Below are 15472 nucleotides of genomic sequence, written 5' to 3' on the forward strand. Positions count from 1 at the left end.
CTGGCTCCACCAAGTATGTGATGGACAGAGGGTGTCCTGAGGTCAAGGTTGAGGAGGGACCTGGAGTCAAATTCTTCATCTCAGATTTAACCTAGCCTGTGATGGACAGTAGGCCTGGCTGCTTGGGGAAAGGGATGAGAAGAGACCTAAATACATTGCTCCATCCACTTCCAGCCAACCTGTGAGAGGTAGTGGGGGTGTCTGGGGTAAGGAGCAAGGTGAAACTTGGAGGCAATTTCTCCATCCATCTGAAGATCAGAGGAGATGCCTGTGGTAAGGGGTGCACTCAGCTGGCTAGTGTTCTGTAAATACTTTCTCTACTCTGTTTTCACATGAGCATTTTTTCTGGACCAGTTTCCCCTAGAACAGCGGTTCTCAACCTGTGGGTTGAGACCCTTTGACATTCGAACAACCCTTTCACAGGGGTCACCTAAGACCATCCTGCATATCAGATATTTATATTACAATTCATAACAGTAGCAACATTACAGTTATGAAGTAGCAACGAAGATAATTTTATGGTTGGATCACAACATTGAGGAACTGTATTTAAAGGGCCAGAAGGTTGAGAACCACTGCCCTAGAACATGTCCTCCAGGTCCAATTTAAGTGAGCACTTCACATGAGACCATCTTTTGTGAGCACATCTCATGGACCAGTTCGCTAAGGACATGTTCTTTGGCCCAAATTTAAGTGAGAACTCCCAGTGCGGCCACGTGTTGTGAGCTCAGCTTCCAGGCTGGTCTCCCGGGGACGCATCCTCCAGGCTCAAATTGAGCACTTCCTGTGGGACCAGATTTGGTCAGCACTTTGTGAGCACTGCCTCTGGATCAGATTTGGGAGAGCACTACTTCCCATCCCAGTTTACCTAAGTGCAGAGCAAAAGGAACACATGAATCATCCTGCTGCCACTTGCAGACATTTGGTTGCTTTTGTTCTGAGAGAACTTGCTTTTCCTCAGTATCTATCCCAGGAGGTGCCACTGTAGGAGGAAAAGGTGAGGGGATGTCTCCTATGCAAGGACTGCTCAGGGGACAGGAGCGGTCTTCAGAGGGCCTAGCAAACTTTGCTGGAAGGGATTGCTGTGGGAAATTGCTGTGTGAGGGTTTTGTTTGTTTGTTTGTTTGTTTGTTTGTTTGTTTTCAGTTAATTTTTGGTGGCTTCACAGCATTGTATGAGGTCAGGGCTGGTCCTCTGAGGGTCATGGAGAGACCTGAATGCACATTCGCTATTCTAGGTGTAGCCAGTGTTTGAGGAGCAGAGGGGTCCCTGGGTGAGGGGTGCAATTCAGCCAGCTGGTGTGCAGTGCTGTGCACACTTTGTCCTGGCTGGTTTCTCCTGAGCATTTCCTCCAGACTGGTTTCGGGGCACAGGCCCTCATTGCCCAGTTTAAGTGAGCAATTATGAGCACTTCTTCCTGAAGGGTTCCCTGGGGACTTTTTTTCCTTTTTGGCCCAATTTAAATGAGCACTTTCTGTGGGGCCACTTTTCAGGACGCATGCTATGGACTGGAACCAGGAATCAGGGTACTGGTTCCTGGCTCCCTGTATGTGAGCATTCAAAGCAGAGAGAACCGTCATGCCACCCCTTCAGGACGTGTGCACATCTGTTCTTGGAAACTGGGTTCACCTTAATATGTACTGGGCTTTGGGGAGACTGTGCTCTGTGTATGTGGGTACTGCCTCCCTTCCCCCAGGAGACACTGCCAGGGGAAGAAAATGTGAGCAGAAGCAACCTTTGTGTGAGGACCGCTGAGGGGCGGGACCCGGGGCTGTTGTTCCTCTAAGCACCTACCTGGAAGGGTTTGTTGATTTAATTATTCAAAACTGTAATGTTGCCCCATATTCCCAATAAAGGGTGAAACCAAAGTCCAAAAATAAATAAATAAAAGCTGCTTGCTGTTTCTGTTGCTGATTGTGGCATGATCAGGCTATCTTTGACCGGGATGTTACTGGTTTGAGAAATTCATCATAAGGTGCCGAAATCTTTTATGGCTAGGGTTCAGGATCCAAAGGAGGGGCCGACGCACAAATGAAAATAGTATACAAGAAATATGAATTTAGCAGGCATGGGGGGCCAGGTGGAAACCTCTCTCTAGGAGAGACACACCAACTTCTGGTCTGGTCCACTATTTATTTACTTGAATAAACATTTGTCCTTTAGCAATGCATACAGGCAGATCAAAGGTAAAGTTTGGTAAACAGTATAAGGATTTTCAGGTTAGGAAATTGCCTTGAGCCATTGAGCCCACAGCAGGGCAATATTATGCTGATTTTCAGCCCTGCTGAATATCAAAGTCCATTAGCCTTCCAGTGAGTCTTTTTGCATTAATATGCTAACTACTGTTAGTTTTAGTCTCTGGCAATAAGGACCCTTTGGTTAAAGAAAGCAAAGAAGTACCCACACATTGTCATGGGCATAGGGGGTGAGAAACAAAATTTATTTTTTGGCTATTAAGAATTTAAGGTTTATTTATTTGTTTATTTACTTATTTAATCCTGACCTGGAGATAGGCTTGTTGATTTTAAAGAAAGAGGAAGGGGAGAGAGAGAGAGACATCATGTGAGAGAGAAACATCAATCAGTTGCCTCCTGTATTGCTCTTATCCGGGATGGAACCCAAAACCTAGATATGTGCCCCTACCAGGAATCAAAACCTGCAAACTTTTTGGTGTATGGGAGGATGCTCCAACTAACTGAGCCACCCAGCCAGGGAAAAGGTTTAAATGCTGTTTGGAGATGAAGTTCCAGATATTTACCAGTTACTCATTTATTTGAATCATCAGGTTTTTTTAGGGAGGTTTTTAGATAGAAAAGTGGACAGAGATTATTTTTCTTTGAAGACTAAAGTTATTAAACACTCTGGCCAACAGGCCAAAAAGGACAACCAAAAAAAACCCCAAATGATTTTCACAGTAAGGAAGGGGTCAGATATCTGGACTCAACATAGAAACCCATATTGTTGCAGGGAGGTGAAGAGTGTGTGGCTGATGCTGATACCCTCTCCTAGGCAGTCACACTGACACCATAGAGGGACCGTGCCATTCAGAGCCCAAACCAAGAGCCATTTAAGTGGTAGTAGGAGAGGAGGGGACTATTAGTAATTAAATTGGGAAAGAGGCATAAATTGGGATTGTCCTGGCCAGACTGGAGTACAAACCTTAGAAATGTGGGGCACATTGGTGTCCCCTGCTGCTATAGCACTTGCTGTGGTGCACACACCTTTGTACCCAGTGTGTGGACTTCCTGATTTCAGAGCAATGCCCTACAGTAGCAAAAGTCTTGAGTATCATGACCCTTTAATTTGTGGGGAATCCAAAGTGCTATTTGAACTTGAGTAAGCCCTGTGATAAACTGGAACTAATTCCTGGGCCCAGGGTGAAAAATATGTGTCTTAGCCCTGGCCGGTATGGCTTGGTCGTCCTGTACACCAAAAGGTCACTGGTTGGATTCCTGGATGGGGCACATACCCAGGTTGCAGATTCGGTCCCCAATGGGGGAGGGTAGAGAAGACAACCCATCGATGTTTCTCTCATATCTCTGTTTCTCTTTTCCTCCCTCTCCCTTACCCTCTCTACAATCAATAAAAATAAATGAATATGTGTCTTATAATGAGTAGTTAAGAGCCATAGGGCCATTTTATTAACATAAAACAGGATCTAACTGTTACAAATATGGATACATCAGTGTTGGAATTAATGACTGACCATGTGAAAAAGGGGTTACATTAATGATATAATTACATATGATACTGCAATTAATTAATAACTCCATTTCTTTCTAAGGCATGCACTGGTTTTCTGATAATTAATTTGTTTCAAAATAATCTGAGGCTTTTTCAGTTTCATATGTGGGCCAGATTAGTTGGTGCCCTGTTAAGTTTTACGTTTTTCCTGACAGCCCAGAGAGCTAAGAAACTTCAAAGCTATGTGACCATAAATTAATATTTATGTATTGGGCATTCATTAAACTGTGGAAGGAAGACATTCTAAATGCAGTGTTTATTATTTTAAGGCTTTTTGTTAAAGATATTGTAGAAAATTCAGGCATGTTAACATATTTGGCAGTTTAAATGGAAGATAGACAAAATGACAAATTATAATTAAAAATAAAGCCATAGCCCTAGCCGGTTTGGCTCAGTGGATAGAGCTTCAGCCTGTGGACTGAAAGGTCCCAGGTTTGATTCCAGTCAAGGGCACATGCCCAGGTTTCGGGCTCGATCCCCAGTACGGGGCGTGCAGGAGGCAGCAGATTAATGATTTAATGATTTAATCATTTAATGATTTAATCATTTAATGATTCTCACTCATCATTGATGTTTCTATCTCTTTCTCCCTCTCTCTTCCTCTCTGAAATCAATAAAAAAATATATATTAAAAAAATAAAATAAAGCCATAAACAATAGAAGAGATTTAAGACCATTAGGCTTACTTAATTAAGTTGAATTGCCATTTCTTTCTTGCTCAAAGTCAGAAAAAAAATACCAAGTTTCAGCATTTTAGGAAGAGGAACAAGCTTTTTCTTTTATCAAAATTCATCAGACCCGAGACTGTCCAAGTTGCTCAGTTAGTTAGGGCGTCAACCCCATACACCAAGATTGCGGGTTCTATCCAGTCAGAACACAAACAAGAATCAGCCAATGAATGCATAAATAAGTGGAACAACAAATTGATGTTTCTCTCTCTCCCTTTTTCTCTCTCTGAAATCAATAAGTAAAAGTCATCAGACCTGGGAGTTGGCACAAAGGGTCAAAAGCTACAGAACAGCATGGAAAGATAGCTTATTCTCCAAAGCAATGAGTGGCTGCCTGCCCTTTGGAACTTTCTCTACCCCTGTTTCTGTGAATTTGCTAAGTAAATGGGAATTTATTCCCCCGATGGTAAAAGGATTTCCTGATGGTAATGGAACAAAGTTACATTAAAAGTACAAGTAGGTATAAGAAATTGAGGATTAATTGATTACTTTTTTTCATAAAGTAACAAAATTAGCGAATGATTATAATAGAATAAAGCTCTACTAGATATAATTGTATACCTTGCTCTTTAGAGATTTATTTAATTGGAAATTCTTTTCCTCTGGTTCAGGATCAGCTTCTTTTTCTCTTAGCGCTTTTATTCTGTACCACAGAATGTACCACATTCTGTTCCTTAGAGGAAGTAATGTAAATGTGTTTCCTCAGTACACTGGCATTATTCTCTGATGCTCAGTGAAAGCACTTGTCTTTCATCCTTTGAGCCTCCCTTTCTCCCAATTGATTTGTGGCTGATAATAAGTTTATAGTTGCCGAAACCGGTTTGGCTCAGTGGATAGAGCGTCGGCCTGCGGACTGGGGGGTCCCAGGTTCGATTCCGGTCAGGGGCATGTACCTTGGTTGCGGGCACATCCCCAGTGGGAGATGTGCAGGGGGCAGCTGATCGATGTTTCTCTGTCATTGATGTTTCTGTCTCTCTGTCTCTCTCCCTTCCTCTCTGTAGAGAATCAATAAAATATATTTAAAAAAATAAGTTTATAGTTGAAACAAGATAAAGGGGTTTTTAAACCAAGAATTCAGGTGCCCCATACATTAGCCTTGTTCTGCTGCAGCCCCCTGTGCACCTGCTCCATTCTCTCACCACACCACCCCTACTTAGCCTCCCACCAGAATATGGTTTGCTGACTATGATGGAGCTGAAATAAATGTAATACTATATCACCAACCTCCCTAATAAAATAAAAAAGAAAGATAAATTGCAAGAAATACCACATATGAAATTGTTAAGTCTATCATTGTGCTTGCCTAACTTTAGTATTTACTCATTCCCAATGCATCAAACATGGATTCCCTATACTGCAAGTCAAACAGGAGAGAGAGAGACAAAGCAAACTAGATGACAAGTATCATAAAGGAAACACTATGGAAACAGCAAAGAATAACTAACAGTAACTATCTAAAAGGATATTATTACATTTTTGTCCACCAGACAATGAATGGGAAGTTTTTTTGCAATTTTCTGGGGTTTACAAGGTAAAACACAAATACTTGATAACCTTTTTCATTTCAATTCTCAAATTTGTTAGTTATAATTTTCTAGACATACTTATTTTATCCACTAGAGTGCAGTAAATACTTAAAGACAGTTTAACCAACCTTCCTTTTAAAACTGTAACAATTAGTTCTTATACATTTAACTTAGAAATTAATTCCCAAATATTTCTGCTTGTATGTTTTTCATCTATTGGTAAGTTGTCTGCCCAGTTAGTGAACATTTAAGGACAGGAAGTGTCTTATTTTTTTAAATTTCCCCACAACATTTGGCACAGTGTCCTAGTCATCATACAGGTTTAACCCATTTCCTAAAATTTGAATTTGACAATAGTTTTGTGAAGAATATGATTTGATGCATGCCAATATAGTTTTGGTACAATATAAAATTTTATTTTAGAACTCTAAATAAAATCATCTCTGCTCATATGACCACAATTAAAGAAAATAAATCCAAAATGAGTATAAAATGTAAGCAATGGTTAAAATAAGTCTTAATTAAGGTACCATATATGAAACTATTCTGTGTACTGTAATGTATATAGACATATAAAATTATTTTGTGATTTGGTAAAATGGTGTTTTATGTCGAATGGTATTTGTTGGAACTGGCTCAAGAAGAGGAAAAGTGAAAATCAGGAAAAAATTTAATAACTAAAGATCAGATTGACAAATTTTGAGCTAGGCATGGAGATATAAAAAGATGATTCTTGCTCTGGTTCCTGAAAAACACATATTAAACAAGTTTTTGCTTTGGCTCAGTTGGTAGGAGTGTCATCCCATACACTGAAAGGTCTTGGGTTTGATTCCCATGCCTAGGTTGTGGCTTCAATGCCCAGCCCCAGTTGGAGCTCATAGGAGAGGAAACTGATTGAAGTTTCTCTCTCTCCCTGTCTCTGTCTCTGTGTGTGTGTCTCTCTCTCCCCTTCTCCCACTCTCCCATCCCCTCTCTCTAAAAATCAATGAAAATGTCCTTGGGTGAGGATTTAAAAAAAGAAAAAACATTTAAAAAGCACACAAACAAATTTACTATAAGTTGGTAAGTGGTAAATTAAAAAATAGGATTAACCCTAGCTGGTTTGACTCAGTGGATAGTGTTGGCCTGTGTATTGAAGTGTCCGAGATTCAATTTAAGGCAAGGGCACATGCCCGGGTTGTGGGCTCAATCCCCAGTACGGGGTGTGCAGGAGGCAGCTGATTAATGATTCTCTCTCGTTATTGATGTTTCTATCTCTCTCTCCCTCTCCCTTCTTCCCTGAAATCAATAAAAATAATTTTTAAATAAATAAAGTAGGATTACTAAACCTGGGAAAGCTTCCAGGAGAAGAAGAGCCCTGAAAAGAATTTTAAAGAAGAATAAGCCTTAGTAAGGAGAGTGAAAGAACATTTTGGGCCGAAACCGGTTTGGCTCAGTGGATAGAGCGTCGGCCTGCGGACTGAAAGGTCCCAGGTTCGATTCCGGTCAAGGGCATGTACCTGGGTTGTGGGCACATCTACTGCGTGGGAGAACATATTTGCCAATGTTATCTCCGAAAAAGAAAAAAAGAAAACATTTTGGGCAGAGGAAGGAGTTAGGGCGGGGGCGGCGGGGTGGGGGGAAGAACACACACACAAAGAAATGTGAAACATTGCGGTAGGGGAGTGTTTGAAGGTGGGGAAGGGAATAAGGAATACAACTCATATTACTATTTTGTGTTCTCTAGCATAAATTACTAGCACATAAAGAACAAGGAAGAGAGACTCAAGTGAGAACACATTGGGGAGAATAAACCAAATAGAAGAGAGAAAAAAAACATTTAAGACTATAGAAATACAGTAGTACAAGATGTGGGAAAAAAGAAAAGTCATTCTTTTTGTTAATAAAGAAAGGCTTTGAAGAGAGCTTTCAATGAAAAGGAGGAAAATCCTATTATATGACATATAAAATGTTCTTAAATTGTGTGGTTCTGCTTATAGTTTTTTATGTATTCACTGAATATTTATAGTGAATTCACTGTGTGCTAAGCACTGGGGATACAGTAGGGCACAGGATAGACCAGGTCCCTGTCCTTATGAAACTTTCAGACTAGCAGGGGAAGAATAAACCAAAATGAGTAAACAATGCATATGTAGAATAGATGCATTCTCATGGCTGCTTATGTCACGAGCATGATTAGCACCATGAAGAAATAAGATAGGTGATACCTGTCACAAAAACTAAGAGGTGTACTTGAGATAAAGTGGGGCTCTCTGAAGGGGTTATATTAGAGTTAAAGATTGAAGGATGAGGATGAACCAGCTATTTGAAGAACTAAGGGAAGAAAATTTTAGGCACAGAGAAATGTAAGCACAGAAGCCTGAGAAGAGAAACCATTTGGTGTACTTGAGCAGAAAGAAGGCTAGTGTGGCTTGAAGTGCAGTGATCAAGGTGAAGTCGAGGAGGTGGAGCTAAGTGATCTAGGGCCTCATAGGCCATTCTAAGGAATTGAGGCTTCATTCTAAATAGCAGGATTTTAAACAGGTAAGAGATGACATTTTTTGGAGGGAGCTTTGCTCTATGTTATATCTCATAGCTTACAGGTAGGTGTGCCATTGTGTTACACCCTATACCTTAAACAGGATTTTAGAGGAGAGGTAGAAAGCAGATGCTTTTTTTCTGACCCTTCTTTTTGCCTTCCCCTTGATCCGATATCACCTTCTCTACCTTATCCTTAGAGATTGCCATGTGGCCTAAAATGAAAACCAAATCTAGGAATACAAATGTGCTTTTGGTATGACCTTACTAGTCTTATATTTAAGGACCCCAAAGTAAGGATAACAACAAAGAATTAGGCGATATCAGCCTTTTTTTCTGCTCCCTTTAATAAGGCAGCTCAGTGAGTTATAAATCTACTAGAGGCCCAATGCACAAAATTCATGCAAGAGTAGGCCTTCCTTCCCCTGGCTGCCGGCACAGGCTTCCCTCGCAGCCCCAGCTTTGTTCAGAAGGACATCCGGGAGGACGTCCAGTCTAATTAGCATATTACACTTTTATTATTATTATAGATTTATCTTTCATCTTTTCAAGTTTCTTACTGCCTTAATTGGCAAGATTTTATTTTCATAGAAATGTCATTTTGATTATGGGCAAGATTAGTATCACTTTAAGATCTCCCTTCATCATCACCACATTTCTAAATTTCTGATTATCCCTTGAAGAGTTATGCCTAAAAGTTTCTATTATGATTTTTAACTGTGACTTTTACTTTGTCAAAGTTTGTGGATGCCAGTCTCAGAAACAGTTCCACCCATACTCAGAAATTGAAAGCTTTTGCCATGTGTTTACAAATGAAAATTTATTGATACAACTTTATTTTGAACATGTGCAGAGACATTTATTTTATACTATAATTAAGCTAATCAGTTTTAAATGTTGGTAAACAAACCAACATTTAAAATTTTTAAGAGTATAAAAGAGTAGAATGTTATTTTTTTACTAGAGGCTTAGTGCATGGATTCATGCACCAGTGGCATCTCTAGGCCTAGCCTGCGGGGATCGGGCCAAAACCAGCTCTCTGACATCCCCCAAGGGACCCCAGATTGCCAGAGGGTGCAGGCCAGGCTGAGGGACCCCACCGGTGCACAATCGGGGCCAGGGAGGGACTGTGGGTGGGTTCCAGGGCATGTCCAGCCCATCTCGCCCAGTCCAGATTGGCCTGACCCCAGCAGCAAGCTAACCTACTGGTTGGAGTGTCTGCCCCCTAGTGGTTAGTGTGCATCATAATGACTGGTCAAATGGTCAAACGAATGATCAGACTTAGCATATTAGGCTTTTATGGTATAGGATTTCTCAAATATGTTTTATACAAGGATCTTAAAGCACTTTGAACTCTCATTTCACCATATAACATTTTGCTTTTTCTGCTTGTAAAATATGAATTTTCTTTCTCTTTAAGCTGTGTAAAAATGTACACATGGAGATCCAATAAAGTTCTATATCACTTTTCTTATAAAGATGTGAAAAAAGCTAAATAACTTTTCCTGAATTATTGAGAATGAAATATTTATAGAAATAGAATGTTTGTTTGAACTCTTCTGTTTTAAATTTTATTTTCTTTCTATTAATACTTTTAAATAAGCATGAAAAGAAAATTAGTTTTTCAGTACATTGACATTTACTAGAAAAGACATCTCTTGGCTTTGCAGTGGAGGTTAAGAGGTTTTCTTCAGAAATGAATTATGCACCTACAATTAAAGATTTGCCACTCACCCCAGTGACTATTTTGTTTTTCAGGCCACAACGTGAATACATGAATAGAAGAAGAAAATTTCTTCTTGCTTCAGTTCTTGCTCTCCAGAATTCAAGTTTTATATATCCTTCATGTCAAAAGTGCTTCTCTCGGATAATCTTAGTGTCCAAAAGGTAAAAGTAAAGTCTGTAAACACAAGAGAGGAAATACAAGTCAGTTGCAAGCTGCTGCAGGAAACAGAAATTCCCCACTTTCATTTCTCCACTAAAGATTTCATTTCCACCTAAAGATTTTTTTTGAATTCCAAATCCTTAGTGATAAAAACTATAGTAGGTACTTTGTATTTAATAAGGTTAACTTTCTTCTTTGTTTTAACCTCCAAGATTTAGAGCAGTGGTGGTTTTCAAATTACATTCTGTAGAGCCTTAAGGGTTCATGCTTCTAGACTGAGAGATGGGGACTAGAGAAGGAATAATAGATAGTGCTAACAAGTCGGATGGGCTCTGGCCCCCACTTTCATTTCAGCAAGACCTCCATTCTCATCCTTCTGATAGGGTTCCAAGATTTCATTTGAAAAGGTTCCATGATGTATATAAAGATGCAGACACATAGATGTACAGACATAAAAAATATACGTATGGGAAGTTTTTGATCATTCATATAAAATTATCACACACACACACACACACACACATATGTGAATATGATACTCTTTTCATGTGAAGGACCACATTAACTTTGTGTATGCGCTCTTCCAAAGATTATTTCCTATCCCTTCCCACCCCACTGCTCAGCCACCCAAAAAGTTTTTATCATTTATTTAAACAAGTCAAATTGAATTTCACACATATTGATCATAGTTTTCTCCTATTGGGGGGAAGTGGTATGTAAAGCCTTCAAAGTACTTTCTTTTTTCAATTATAGTTCACATTCAGTATTATTTTGTATTAGTTTTAGCATTTCAGGTGTACAGCATAGTAGTTAGATAATCATATACCTTACAGAGTGTTTCCCCTTATATTTCTAGTACCCATCTGGCACCATACCGAGTTATTACAATATTATTGACTATTTGCTGTACTTTACATCCCTGTGACTATTTTGTAACTGCCAATTTGTACTACTTAATTTTTTCATCTTTTTTACCCCAACCCCATTTCCCTCTGACTACCATCAATCTGTTTTTTGTATCTATAAGCCTGTTTCTGTTTTCTTTGCTCATTTATATTGTTCTTAAGGTTCCACATATAAGTAAAATCCTATGGAATTTGTCTTTCTCTGACTGACTTATTTCACTTAGCATAATAACCTCTAGGTCCATCCATGTTGTCACAAATGGTAAGGTTTCATTCTTTTTTATGGCTGAGTAGTATCCTATACAATAAAAGCCTAATATACCAAGTGTCCAGTCATCCAGTTGGCATTCAACCAATCAAAGCATAATATGCTAATGATATGCTAAGGCTGCTCAACTGCTTGCTATGACATGCACTGACCACAAGGGGGCAGACGCTCTGACCAGTAGGTTAGCTTGCTGCTGGGGTCTGGCCAATCGGGACTGAATGAGATGGGCCAGACACGCCCTGCAGCCTTCCTATGGTCCCTCCCCAGCTGGTCAACCTCCCACATTCCTCTCTGCTCCAGATCGTGCACCCTTGGCGTCCTTCAGCCTGGCCTGTGCCCTCTCGCAATCTGGGACCCCTCTGGGAATGTTGGAGAGCCGGTTTCAGCCCAACGGTGAACTACTGGTCACTATGACATGCGCTGACTATGGGGCAGATGCTCAATGCAGGAGCTGCCCCCTGGTGGTCAGTGCGCTCCCACGGGGGGAGTGCTGCTCAGCCAGAAGCCGGGACAGCTTGTTAAAAATGCAGGATTTGGGGCCTTGACCCAGACTTAGATTCCAAGTGCTTTGTATACATATTAAAGTTCAAGCTCTGATGTGTATTACTCCACACTAATATTTATTTGTTTCAATCCAGCCTTATTCCCAAAGGATTAAAGGAAATCATATACATAAATATCTACATATACAGGGCACCCCAAAAAAATGTATACAGGGTGTCTGTAGATTCTATTACATTTTGAAAATGAAATGAAATGTAAACACTGGCTTTATAATTATATTTTTTGTGTATACATATTTTGGGGGCACCCTGTATACAGCTATATATAATTTAGTGTTTATATGCATTCATATTAGTAAACTTAGTTTTTTGTTTTGTTTTAAATAATTCTTTATTGTTGAAAGTATTACATGTCCCCCTCATCCCCCGTTGACTCCCTCCAGGACACCACCACCCCCCACCACCACAGGCCTTTAGCACCCTATTGTCTCTGTCCATGGGTTATATATATGCATTCAAGATCTTTGGTTGATTACCTCCCTCCCACCCACTCACCCTCCCCCACCTTCCCTCTGAGATTCCACACTGTTCATCACTTTATTTTGTTACTTACATTCCACATATGAGTGCAATCATGTGATACTTGTCTTTTTCAAACTGGCTTATTTCACTTAGCATGCCACTCTCCAGGCCTTTCCATACTGTCTCAAAGGGTAAGAGATTCTTCTTTTTTACTGCTGCATAGTATTCCATGTTGATTTGCATCTCTTGGATGATCAGTGACTTTGAGCATTTTTCTTATGTCTCTTGGCCATCTGTATGTTCTCTTTGGAGAAGTGTCTTGTTAGGTCCTTTGCCCATTTTTTTCATTGGATTGTCTTTCTTTTGTTAAGCTGTATGAGTTCCTTATATATTTTGGATATTAACCCTTTATCAGATGTATCATTGCCAAATATGAGTAAACGTAGTTTTTGTTAGGCTATTATTGATACTCTATTTGAAAGATAGTTCATTACTAACCATATTCTTACAGTTATCATAAGGCATCATGCAAGAAAAATCTCCAGGATAGAAATCCAAAGCCTTGGATCTGGGTCATAAAATTCACTAACTTTGTCTGTCACCTTGGGCAAAAATTCACCCCAGTTGTCGCTTACATAAATGGGAATAAATGGCCTTGTTTACATATCAGAATGAAAGAATGTATGTTGCAAACATTTATGAACTGCAAAATGCTGATGCCTATTAAGATTTGCTAAGAATATTACATTTGCCCTAACTGGTTTGGCTTAGTGGATAGAGCGTTGGCCTGCGGACTCAAGGGCATATATCTTAGTTGCGGACACATCCCCAGTAGGGAGTGTGCAGGAGGCAGCTGATCGATGTTTCTCTCATCGATGTTTCTAACTCTCTATTCCTCTCCCTTTCTCTCTGTAAAAAAATCAATAAAATATATTTTTTTAAAAAAGAATATTACATTAGACTTGAATGCATTATTAATATATATATAATTTTTAAAGAAGGTATATTTATAGCCAAATTACAACACAACTCCAGCAGATTTGGGTAAGATTACACAAATGGAATGGCACAGATCCATCCTCAGGGTAGCAAAAAAATAATTATCACAAATTTAATAATGAATCAGTAACTTCTTCTATAAAGGATTAACCTTTGTTCAAAATAGTCACCTTGGTCCTGTGGAGTTTAGGCTTCCCTGGTGGCTATCTGGCAGCAATCAAATATTTACACCTTATTTTCTATTTGCATTTTCTATTTGCTTTTTTAAGCTAGATCAGTGATTTTCAACTGGTGTGCCATAGAATTTTTAAAACATGTAATGCCTGACTATTTAGTCAGGGGCATTCACCTCTTTTTCCTTAGATTGTCAAATAAAAAATGGCAACAGCCAATACAACAATAGCCATCTTGTGTGAATGAATCAAAATTATACCTATTTTTTTGTCAGATTGGCAAAGTGTGTATTTTTTGATGTGCTGCAGAATTTTGTAATTATTTTATGTGTGCCATGAAATAAAAAAGGTTGATAATCACTAAGCAACAAAAGAACAAAAACAACAGTTATCCATTACCAAAAGATGTTTTCATTGGTCAGTTTTCTAAATTAAGAATGTAAGTTGTAAGACATTATTGCAAACAATTAAAAAGGAGGGAAACATTTCATAGAAGTGACAATATCATTACAATATTTAATATAATTATTAGAAAGAAGCAGACTAACTTATTAATTGGCAATAGATTTTTTTTTACTTTCTTTTCTTTTGTTTTATTTCCTCTTATCCTTCTTCAACCCTGAATTTTACTGATGAGGAAATCAAGGTTTAAGGGATTTAGTAAAATATCCCAAGACCAGACATTTAGTACATGACAGTAAAGTTACACTTAATACAGTTTTTTTTTTTCAAAGACATTGGCCATAATTACACATTGCCTTAGAAACAGGTTAAATAAGATGTTTTGTACCTCTTTGTAATCTGATAAGTTCTTAGCATATCACAGAGAATTTTAAAAAAGTAAGTTATTTTTATAATGGTGAGAAAAATGTAACTGGGTTCTCTATATATACATTTTTATTGTTTCAAGATGATTAATTATTTTTCAATAGAAGGTAGACATTAATTTTCAGGTCTTCTGTTGGTGTGGTGTTTACTTCATTATTTAGTTTGCACATACCCCCAACCCCAGACTATAATGTGTCTCACTTTGTTCATGATAATTTAGCTACCCAATAAGAACATCTCTCTCATCACCCCCCTAAACCCTCCAAACACACACACACATTCCCTTCACTTTTCTGTCAGTTCGGTGCTACTTAATTTAAATCAGTGAAAGCAGCTGTTAGGAGTAAAGAAATTTAAAAGAGATTAATCTGAAATAGTTTAAGATGAATGTAAGTTGTATAGAGACATTTGTACACAAAATGTTATTTTTTTAATTTTTACTTTTCCAGATTTTTTTTCACCATATGAAAAAAAAAATTAGTGAACATTTCTATACTTTTTTCTTCCACTTTTCCAGCTCTAATTGTCCAAAATGTGGTTCTACTGGTGAAGCTGAAAATGCCAGTTACAGATACAGACTTTCCATAAAAGTTGCAGAATCAAATAAATTATTTGGCATTACTGTTTTTGGAAGCTGCTTAGATGCATTTTTTGGTCTTACAGCCACTGATTTGCATAGGTAAGATTATTTAAATCATTCCTTTTCCTATTAGTATATTAATAGAATTTTAAAATAATGTGTTTTTAAGGTAATAAACATTTAGTAAAAAAGATGACCTCATTGACTACTCAACCGCAGATCATCAGTTTCTTTTTTTTTTTAATTTTATTTTTTATTACAAAGGGTATTAAATATGAGTCCATTTTTTCCCCC

At 38.6% G+C, this 15472-nt stretch overlaps 1 protein-coding gene across 2 annotated transcripts in view; it reads left to right on the forward strand.

The window, feature by feature from the left end:
* Positions 1-15472, forward strand: part of DDIAS (DNA damage-induced apoptosis suppressor) — a 28320-nt gene that overhangs the window by 6529 nt on the left and 6319 nt on the right. For both annotated transcript variants that reach the window (XM_006763729.2, XM_015563899.1), the window contains 2 exons: positions 10274-10402; positions 15116-15277. In XM_006763729.2, coding sequence (XP_006763792.1) covers positions 10274-10402; positions 15116-15277 — 291 coding nt within the window. The remainder of the gene's footprint in view (positions 1-10273; positions 10403-15115; positions 15278-15472) is intronic.

Source organism: Myotis davidii, unplaced genomic scaffold (assembly GCF_000327345.1).
Source record: "Myotis davidii unplaced genomic scaffold, ASM32734v1 scaffold499, whole genome shotgun sequence".
In the NCBI taxonomy this organism is placed as follows: domain Eukaryota; kingdom Metazoa; phylum Chordata; class Mammalia; order Chiroptera; family Vespertilionidae; genus Myotis; species Myotis davidii.